Consider the following 10,539-nt stretch of genomic DNA (forward strand, 5'->3'; position numbering starts at 1 on the left):
GCCTCCTTGCCCTTCATTGCCATCCCCGTTCCCCAGACTCCAGAACCTGAAAAGGTTAATGCTGCTTCCACAGGCTAGTCCAAACTATCAGGAGTGTCAAGCAGACAGAGCTATACTCATACCCCAGTGCCTCTCCTGAAGGGATGGGGCACTTGATCAGGGCCACACAGTTGTCACACCACACATCAGTTAGCTTTTTGAGGGGAGGGACCAACTCCATCCTTATTTGGCTACAATGCCTTAGCTTAGTAAATTTTGACCAGAGCTTTCTTCTTGGAGACCAACTACATATACTCTATGCCAAAATATAAAGCCATCAGCTCACAGGACAAAGGTTACCAACACTAAGCACAACCAATTTGCAGAACTCGGGGCCTTAATTATACTTCTCATTCTAAAGAATCTGATGTCCCAGCTGTTTAGTTAAAAGCACCCTGATGCTGGGAAAGATTGAAGGCAAAAAGAGCAGAGGGTGGCATAGGATGAGATGGTTAGATAGCGTCACTGACTCAATGGACAAGAATTTGAGCAAACTCCAGGAGACAGTGAAGGAGAGGGAAGCCTGCTGTGCTGTAGTCCATGGGGTTGCAGAGTCAGTTACGACCTAGTGACTAAACAAGATAGGAAAGTGTTTTGTAAACTATGCGATGCTATTGCTAGCACATATAATCACCAATAATATACCGATATTGTGTAATTTGGGAGAAAGCTCATAACCTTCCTAAGCTCAGTATCCTCCCAAAGGGGAACAACGGCCCCTCCTCAGCCAGGACTGTACAGGTATAAAATGACTTATCTGTGGAAACCAAGTTCCCTCTCTAGATTATGTGCTCTTTACAATTGCTGCTTAAGAGGTAAGAGTTTAACCACTGCTATTAAGGAAGAAAAAAAGTTGCATCATTTAATTGCTATTTATTTTCATAAACATGAGGTATTTCAAAGTGCTATAAGATGCAGCACTAAATATATACATTTTGAAGAAATTAAACACAGAACTTTGCATTTACCCAGTTCTATGCACCAAACATGAACAAATACATTAACAGGAAGAAACAGGCTAGGAAAAAGGCATATATATATAGTAAATTTCTTTACAAAAGTTTCTTAGTTCAAAAAGTGATAAAGTAATATCTACTCAAAACTTTCACAACTCATTTTCATACGAAAATATAAGTATCAAATTTAGTTATGTATCAGCATCATACTAAAGTATACAGGCAGTGTAAGAATTAGTACAGTACATAACAGAGATTAACAATATATTTGTATACAAAACATGCTCCTCAAACATTGAGGTATTACAGTACTTAGGTGTGAACTTCCAGTCTAATACTGGCCGCAAAAGCCACCTCTCATTACCCAGGACGTATACAAAAAGGCAGGTGTGTCCATGGTATTTACAGAAATGTTCCCCAGGGGTATCAGTGGCAAACCCCTACGTGGCATCAGCTGGAACTTAAGCACCATTTTAAAAAGAAGGAATGACTTTCTGTCTGGAAACTTGGAACAAACAAGGTGACTTCAACAGCCCCAGAAGGCTCCCAATGGGTCCCAGGCTTCAACCGCTGTCTCAGAAGTGACGCACAGGAAAAGCCGCCAGGGTCACCAGCATCCCATTAATGCGGGTCCTGGTAGGACCCCTCGTGTCCTGCTCCCCACCCCAGATCCGAACTTGATGGGGGACCGATTTGAAAGTAAACCAACATTCTTAATGTCAACACAAGGTTTGTTTAAAAAAAAAAAAATCAAAATGTGCAAAGTGGCAGCGACTGTCCAGTTCTGAGATGCGTTCAGCAAGTCCGAGCGTGCTCAATTTTCTTTAGCAACAGCTGCTGTCTGGCCTGCAGCTTCTCCTTCTCCAGCAGAAGCTGGTGCTCCTCAGCCTGGAGGGAGTGGACGTACTCGGTGGCCTTTTTCAAGATGACCACTTTGGCGGCCTTCTCGTTCTTCACCAGCTCTGGCACGTGGTCCCTGAGCGTGAGAAAGCTGGACCGCAGGTCGTTGCGGCGCTGGCGCTCCAGGATGTTGTGGTTCCGACGGCGCTCGCTGTCCTCCGAGTCAGAGTTGCGGGGGCTCAAGCTCTTAGCCTTGGGTGGGGGGACGCTCTTGAGGGGCCGTGGGGAAGCTTCGCTCTTGATCTTCTTCTGGGGGGGCGCCTCCTCGCTCTCCACGTAGGGCGACGGGGCAGCGTAGTTGTGCTGCTGATGGATGGGGACACAGCGTTTGAGGATCAGCTCCCCTGACGCAGCCCTCCCAGGGCCCAGGGCTGCGCTCTTGGGACGCACGGTGATGGTGAAGGTGGTGACAGCCTTGCTGCTGGAGGACGATCGCCGCTTCTCCACGGTCACCACGTCGATCTCCTCCTCTTCATCTTCCTCTTCCTCATCTTCATCATCTTTGAGAACAAGATGAGAGTTATTCTCACGGTGAGGCACATAGGAATGAAATATACACAGTCTCACAAGGTAGGCCCCAGCACGTGGTCTGCTATTACTGATCCATCAGCGTCAGTCTCTGAACAGAGATGTATGTACTTTTTCCCTCCCCATCCTCATCCTCCATTCAAGCTTCAGTGGGTGGCAGAAACAGAAAGAACCTTGGCTTTGGAGTCAAGACAGAATCCTGGCTTCATCACAGTTTCCCCGGCAATGAAATGGGGAATGACACCATAGGTTGAGTTGAATGGATAATATATAGACAGAAGCTCAATAAACAGTAAGCTTTCATCATCGTCGCTAGTCTGCCCCGTAAACTTATTTATATTTCCATCTCCATGCTTAACTGACAATTCTCATTTTAGGAGCCTCAGTTAGCCACAACTTACACATGATGGAGTTTGATTTTTAAGTCAAATAAACTTAAAGAACAATTTAATTAACTAAGGAAGAAAAATACCTTGTCTTCCATGAACATGAGTTCTATACAGTAAGCAGTTTTTCAACTAAAAAAGATTAAACCTTAACAGCAAAGTTGTAAACCATCGGAGCTCTAAACCCAAATAGCGGGGCACCTCTTCTCATAGTCACCACCAACAACAGCCACAAGAACGTGTAGCATCATGTGTCCATTTCCCACCCCCCCTTTTCATTTACTACCAGGCTCGGATAGAAAATTATTGTTTAAAATGCAAGCATGAAAATCAAAACACATCTTCGGCTTGATCTGAAGGGGACCGGAAAGCTGAACAATTGTGGGATTTGTTCTAAAGCCGAAATGTGAGGCTGTTCCAGTCTGTGGGTCCCTTTAAGCCAATGTTTTGGTTTTCTGCCAAGAAGACAGCTGTTGGAAGGAAGTGCTTCCTCACCGAAAGCTGTCAAGGCACAGACATTAAAGGGACAGACCCGTTCAAACTGGAGGCTTATCACCAAGTTTCCTTCCAGGAGCCTGGGACCAATCTGTCCTCAGCCCCAAAGGAAATTTAGGCTTTTTATGCATCTGTATTCTGAAAACACTGGATTTCAAGGTCCAAGGCTCCCAGCTCCAGGGACAAGAGCTATTCCAGTATTTGGGTAGAGTGCTTCAGTTCCAGGCAAAATCTTGGTTTTAACCCTACCCCTCAGTTTCAGCAGCAGGCACACAATAGAACTAATCAATGAATGCTCCAGGGTGTGTGCATTCCTAGACAGCCCGCTAAGCGCCCGCCCTCACCTTTGAAGGGCACTGGGTTACAGAAAACAACTCGGATCTGAAATTAGTCCTAGAATTCTGGCTAGAAGACAAAACCCGGCCGGTTTTCACTGCGCACTGTGAAGAGGCCGCCCCTTGAGAATGCCCACAACCGCTGTGGTGCTTGCCGCCAGCTGCTCAATGAAGAGAAAGGGGGGGGTGGCCCCACCACCCCCAGCCTTTCCGATCCTCGCCCGCCTGCCGGCCAGCATATCGCCGCCTGCTGGCGACCGACCAGGAGCAAATAGCCCACCACCCAGAGAGAGGGAAGGTGGGGAAGAGTACGGAGGTTTGAAAACAGAAAAGCTAAAATCGGTACTGGCGATTTGTGCAGTGCCCCTTAACTTCCTACACCCTTAATAGGATTTTGCACAGGCTTGCCCTTTATGGGGCGTCTCTCCACCCCTCAGCTGTGTCTCAGTCCTTTTTCACCCCTTGGGCTAACAGATTTCTGTCCAAGCAATGCAGCCTGCGGCCCCCTGAACCCCAACTCGGCTTTAACCACTCAACTTTTCCTAATTTTTACCCCCCTGGGAGGGCAGGCTGCCGAGAGAGATGCAGGACCGGGTGGGGGCCAGTGATGGAGTCAGGCTCCCGGAGGGAGCTGAAGGAACTTCAGTTAAGGTGAGGCTGGAGAACACAGCTTTCACTCACCCTCCCCTCCAAACCCTGGGGATCGGCTTGGGAAAAACCTAACCTCTCAGCCATCAGCACTGTCTCTAAAATACTCTCTCCCAAAGCCAGAACTCATGAACCACAAACGGGGGGGGGGGGGCACCCCAGCCCCAGCGCCCCAAGGAGGCAGCCGGACCCTGGCTCCCGCTTTACCTGAGTCGCTCAGGGTGTCCTCTCCGGAGGTGCTGAGGGCCTTGTGGTCGCTGGCGCTGGCCAGGCGGCCGCCGGTGCGCGGAAGGGCGACTACCGGGGCCGCCACCGGGGCTGCAGCGCCCGCCCCCGAAGCGATCGCGGCGCCTGCCGCCGGGGCACCGGCCGGGGAGGCGGGCACGGGCGCGGGTTCGCGCTTGTTCACCGGGAACGGGAAGACCACGGCGGGATCCACGCACTCGGCGGCAGGGTGGGCGAGCTCGGCGGGCAGGGCGGCCCCGGGGCGGCCCGGCCCCGAAGCTGCGGCGCCGTGCCCGCGACCCGGGGGGCTGGGGGCGCCCGGGGCCGGGGCGGCGGGCCCCGCGGCGGGCGGCCGGCCGTGCTGAAGCTTCTCGCTCACGGCGCGCTCCAGCTTCTCGCGGGCCGAGAAGCCGCTCCACATGCAGTCCTGGAGGATGACCGGGTTGGGGGTGAGACCGCCCAGACCCCCCAGGCCGAACGCGTCCTCCTCGGCCGGGTTGCCCCACAGGTCGGCCTCGGGCAGCAGCATCTCGGTGGCCCAGTTCGGGGGCTCGGGGCTGTGCTCCGGGAAGGCACGGCTGGGCGACAGCGGGGGCGTGGGCAACAGCTCAAACTTCTTCCAGATGTCCTCTCCCGGGGGGGTCGAGTCGGGGCCGCCGAAGTAGAAGTCATCTTCGTCCGGGTAGAAGCAGGGCTGCAGCGAGTCAAACTCGAGGTCTGGGTTCTTGCAGATCATGCCCGGCATGGTGGACGCGGTGCAGCTCGGCATCGGCTCGCCTCCTGGCCCCCGAATGAGGGCTTCTTTCCGCTCCGCTCTTTTTAGTTCGGGGGGTGCTTCCTTCCCGTGGGGGGCGTGGAGGGCGGGGGCCCGCGCCAACCTCCAACACTGCAACCGACAGACACACCAGGAGAGGGTTGGCAAGCGGAGCCGGATACGGGGTGGGGGGGTTGCGGGGGGGGACAGGCAGCGGTCACCCCCTCTTCCTCGGTTCCTCAATCTCCCCTCCAAGCCCCCCACTCCGCCCAGCGCTCCCGAAGGTGGAGGAAGTTGTGTCTCTCGCTCTCTCCCTCCCTCCTTTTGTGTACAAGCTGTCTACGACAGGGGTGGGAGGGGGCATGCAGATGCGGGGGGTGGTGGCCTGGCTCTGCAACTTTGGAAACTGCCATTTCATTCACACCAGGCACTGCCTGGGGGAAGGGGCTGTTCAAGGCTGCAGAATTCTAGCTCCCACCAGCTCGCAGACGGCCCCGGTGGCACCTAAGTAGGGCCAGCTGCTCAGAGGAAGCCCAGGCCTCCAACCCAGCAACTGGGTATAGGATTTAGAGTACCCTCAATTTCTCCTTTGTAAAATTGCCACCTCCGGACTGCAAGCAATAGCGGGGGAAGGGGGGGGGGGGAATTCAGGCAACTTTGCAAATGGGAAAAATCCTTTCTCTAGACCGAGAGCAACAACAGGCACCCCAATCCTGAATCCAGCCCCCCCAAAAAAATTTTATGAGACGCCCCCAGCAGTCACTGGCTGCAGGCAGAGTACTGCCAATAGCTGATTCCGAACCTCTCTAACCCCACCCCCGCTGCTCCAAACCCCCAAGTACGCCCTCTTCCTGAGACAGGCTGAACCCCAGTTCTTGGGAACGGCTCAGGGGCACCAGCGCAGGGAGGGTCTCGCGGAGAGCCGCTGTCTCCTCCGAGCTGGAGCAGCCGTGACCCAGATTACCACCGCGACGGCCTCGCCCTACTGACCCCCCTTCGTCTTCCTCTGGGGGCACCCTTTGGGGACGAACCCAGTTTCGGGGTGGGGACGCACCGGCTCCCCGTCAGCTCAGATGCAGACAAACGTTCTAGAGAAGGGTGAATGTCCTTTCGATGAAGCCATTACACCCCCCTGGCAAGGGCAGTAGAGGGATTAGGGCGGGTCTCTCCAGTCCTGGAGCCTTGGGGACTGGAACTGGCTTTTCAGGGAAAACCCCGAGATGGTTTTGTTTCGGAAGCAGTCCCCCGGGCATATTCGGGCCCCCGGTGCGTCAGCCGCGATCCCCGTCCAGGGCTTGCCTTCCCGCAGCTCTCGCCGCTCCCGGGGCGCCAGTCCTTACCTCCCGCCGACTGCCGGGGATCCGGAGGCGATTCTGTGCGGGGGTCCCCGGGTGGCCAGGGGCGGGGGGTGGTCCTCGGGTGGCTGCAGTCCGTGCGCGCTTGCGCCTGTCTAGCGCGAGCTCGGCTCCAACCCAGTTCCCAGGAGCCCCCCGCATCCACCCAGCGCGTCCAGACAGATGACTGTCACTGGCTGCGCTTTGAAGCTCGGGGGATATTATTAACTGAAAAATCTGACACACCCGGGGGGCGGGGAGAGAAGGGGGCTGCGGCACAGACAAGGGGGAGGGAGAAAGGCAGAAGAGAGCGGCTTTACCCCGCCCTCTTGATTTCCATAAAAATCAGGGGAGGCGCCAAGGCTTTCGCGCCAAAAGCCACTTGCTTTTCTTCTTTGCAGAACGGAGGCTGCAAAGCTGGGAAGCCCGGGGCGTGCTCCTCCCGCCCTTTTAGACCCCCGGGCTTGCACCGGGTGCACTCGCGGACCAGCTGCGGGTCGAGCCGTGCAATGCCGCACCCAACCCGCGGGCCCGGCCATGGCTCGACATTGGAAAAAAAAAAAAAAAAAATTTTTTTCCGGAGGGCTCCGGGTGTGTTGGTTGAGGTTGCGGGGTTGGAGCGGGAGGTGGTGGGGGACAGTTCAGAGGCTCCTAACCCAGCCCCCGCCTCGACGGCGCGTGTGTTCAGCTGAGCGCGAGGCCAACGTCCAGCCGGGCAGTGAGGGGAGGGGGGCGGGGAGGGCGGGGAAGTGGGTGGTTGCTCGTGGGTGATCTCGGAAGGGAGGCGGGAGCCAGGGTGCAAAGTGGGAGGGAAAGGACGCGCCCATTTAGGAACGAGACCGCCGGAGGTTTTTCTAGTTTTAAATTGAAAGGAGAGGGGCGCCCCCTTGTTTGAAAATAAATAAATAACTGCGGGCGACGAGGGTGGCGCAGCGGTGGTTTCTTCGGCCGAAGGCGACACCTCGCGGAGACCGCGCAGAAAGCGTAGCTGCTGGGCCTGGTCCCGGGGGTGGGTCGGAGCGGGGCCACGGGCGCCCTCCCGCCGTCCTGTCAACCTGTCCCCACCACCGCTAGGGGGGAGAGGGTGGCGGCTCCGCCCCGCTTCCGCAGGGAATGGACGGGAGGCTCCCCAAAACGTCCCCAAGGGCTCCCGAGTTAGCCTTTCAAAAACCAGAGATTTCCCGAATTCTGGGGAGGCGGATGAGGTTCACGTAGGAGTTCTGATCCACAACTCCGGCAGCCCAAACCCTGGTTCGGAAATCTTGGCTCCTGGTTGTCGGAGGCAAAAGGATAAGCGGCTGCTGTCACTACTCAAGACTCGTTGTGCCTTGGTTTCAATTGCCAAATGGAGTTAGTAATGGTGCTTACCTCATAGGGCTGTTATTGAGAAATAATTTTGAAAGCGCTGAGAATGGTGCCCAGCAGCGCAGGGTGAGTGTTGAGTGTCAGCTACTGTTAATTAGCAGACCCTGATAGATTCTTCCCGGGAAATGAACACCCTCACCTCGGCTCTCCCAACCCACCACCACTATGAAATCTTCAGTTCGCTCTAATCAAGCTTTCCTGCAGGTGTGTTGGGAAGCAGGGTAGACAGGGTTAAAGATTCTAGTACCCACATTCCCCAGAACAACCCCAGTCTCCCGGGCAGCCCTCTGAATAACCAAATGCACAACAAAGTGGGATTTCCCCTGGAAGAATTCCTCTTCGGATGATTCGGAGCAGGGCAACCTGCCCTCCTCCACCCCCCGCCCTGCCCCTGGGTTGGGGATGGGGGTGGGAAAGCTTCTCCACCTTTTTCCCAAACTGGAAACGCCATCCTCTCCGTTCATCTCCACATTCAAACTAGTTGCGGGTGAGGATGCGGAGGGGCAGGGGGCAGCCTGTAAAATGCTCACCTATTAGCATTTGTGAAGACTCCCCAGTCCTTATCCTGGATACCTACATAATTCAAGGGGAGGGGGCAGGTTCCTCGAGTCCTAGGAAGTGACCCATGAATGAGGATGAGCCCTTCCAAACACTTTCATTATTATTATTTTCTTCCCATATGTAAAGCTCTAAACCTTTGCAAAAGCCTTTCATACCCCCTACTTCTGCTTTTCCCTAACTCCCTAATCTAAACCAAGCCCTCCTGCTGTTTTCTCCCCAAGCATCCCAGATTTTCCTTCAGAACACTTGCCTTCATTTGCAATGATATCTGCCTGGGAGAATTTGTTTAAGGTCAGCTTCCCCCTAGACAAGGAGAGGAAACTGGCTCTGTCTTCCTCACCCTACCTGTGTCCGTCTTGCTCCAGGGGGCATCCACCTCGCAAAGCAGATACCTGTCCATATTGTACTACATCATAGTATTGTTCAAGGCAGAGGTCCCTTAATGAGTCCTTCTGAAGCAGCCAGCTTTTCGGAGAGAGTTTCTGTTTGTCAGCAACAGAGGGTAAGAGGAATGATGACCACATCTTCAAGGCAGCAGCCCCAGGAAGGGATCTCAGAATTGCCTGACCCACCTTTTTACCGACACGGCAGGGGAAGTGTCAACAGGTCAGGTTGGCCCCTGTCGCTGCAGGGTCCTGCCTTGTCCTTTCTCACCCGACCTGTGCCCTTCACCACAGCATTTGTCCTTTGTCAAGGGCCAAACTGCAACCGAAAATGAGAAGACAAGAGACCCGGTTGCTCTGCGTGCCTCCAAGCAAATTGTGTATTCTTCCTGGACCTCAATCCCTAATCTCATCCTTTTAATGCTAACCAGTAATTACTGACAAGTCTGAATTTGAAGTTTAACAGAGTGATAAAATTTTACAAGTATTTATTGGTACTTTCATTTGCAAATGGAAAGATAAAAGACATTGTCTGTGGAGAAGTCTTGCTACTGCTGGTTCCTCATCTGCTTGTAGGGAAACCTTCAAATTCTTTTTTAAAAGGTTGAAATGCTCTTAGACTATATGGACACACATGAAATAAATCTTTAGAGGACTTGGAAGACCAGTTCAGCCAGCATCCACTCAGAACAGGGATGAGTGAAGGCACGGCCTCAGTGAGCTCATCACGGGCTGAGGGAGACACATCTAAAATGGAACAACAGACAGGATGGAGTTGTCCACAGGATTCGGTTTATAAGTAAGGAGATTTTTGAGGGAGAACAATGTTTTCGTCTACAAATCCCCTTCTTTAAAAAACAGCTAAATCACGCACAAACACGCACATTCAGAGGAGTCCAACCGATGACTGGCTAGGCGATCAAAAACCTCTAGATGTTTTTCCCAGATTGTGAGTTAAAGATGTGGATCCAGCTTCAGGGATCTCAGTTTCTCCTACAAAACTTAATGGGTCCTTTCCTGCCCACCTCACCCCTCCACCACCAAAGTGTACATTTTTGCTGATTAAATACTTTTAAAATTCCTGACTCTTCATTTAGAATAAAGCTAGCTGCCTAACTTACCCAGTTACTAATGAATTAATTAAGCAACTTAATGAATGAATGAAACTTGAATTGAAGTTTTAAATTGGAAAAAGTAAGATAATAAAGTTAAAGGAAATATAGAGTGGCATTCTAAGACAGATAGCCCAGAAACACAGACGGGAAATTTGAACATATTTGACAACAATGAAAATTTTCGGTTATACTGAAAACACATCCAAAGTCAAAAGATAACAGTGTGATAGAAAAATATTTGCCTCATCTATAAGAGACAAAGAGCATATCCTATGTCTACAAAGAGCTCTTACACATCAAATAGAAAAGCAACCCGATAGAAACATGGGTCCAGGATAAGAGTAGATAATTTACTGAAAAGGAAATGCAAATTGTCCATAAACATATGAAAAGATGCTCAGCTTCACTAGTAGTCAAGGAAATGCAAATTAAATCTCAAGGAGATTAACATTTTTTGGTCTAGCAGATTGGCCCAAGTGTTGGCAAGGCTGGGGAGGGGGGATGGGGACCCTCCT

At 52.7% G+C, this 10,539-nt stretch overlaps 1 protein-coding gene across 1 annotated transcript; it reads right to left on the reverse strand.

The window, feature by feature from the left end:
• Positions 1-892: 892 nt before the first annotated feature.
• Positions 893-6,850, reverse strand: MYCN (MYCN proto-oncogene, bHLH transcription factor). Its single transcript, XM_043469325.1, has 3 exons — positions 6,607-6,850; positions 4,495-5,398; positions 893-2,395 (listed from the first exon to the last, which is right to left on the reverse strand). Exons 1-3 carry the CDS (start codon positions 6,760-6,762, stop codon positions 1,791-1,793), a joined length of 1,665 nt encoding a protein of 554 aa, XP_043325260.1. The 5' UTR covers positions 6,763-6,850; the 3' UTR covers positions 893-1,790.
• Between the last annotated feature and the right edge of the window lie 3,689 nt (positions 6,851-10,539).

Source organism: Cervus canadensis, chromosome 5, assembly GCF_019320065.1.
Source record: "Cervus canadensis isolate Bull #8, Minnesota chromosome 5, ASM1932006v1, whole genome shotgun sequence".
In the NCBI taxonomy this organism is placed as follows: domain Eukaryota; kingdom Metazoa; phylum Chordata; class Mammalia; order Artiodactyla; family Cervidae; genus Cervus; species Cervus canadensis.

What these genes read in the sequence shown, in the direction of transcription:
- MYCN (XM_043469325.1), bottom strand. Translation starts at nt 6,762, where the DNA reads ATGCGGGGGGCTCCTGGGAACTGGGTTGGAGCCGAGCTCGCGCTAGAC. An exon ending in TCCCCGGCAGTCGGCGGGAG is followed by an intron (nt 5,399 to 6,606) that starts GTAAGGACTGGC and finishes TGTCGGTTGCAG; the next exon opens with TGTTGGAGGTTGGCGCGGGC. An exon ending in GGACACCCTGAGCGACTCAG is followed by an intron (nt 2,396 to 4,494) that starts GTAAAGCGGGAG and finishes TTGTTCTCAAAG; the next exon opens with ATGATGAAGATGAGGAAGAG.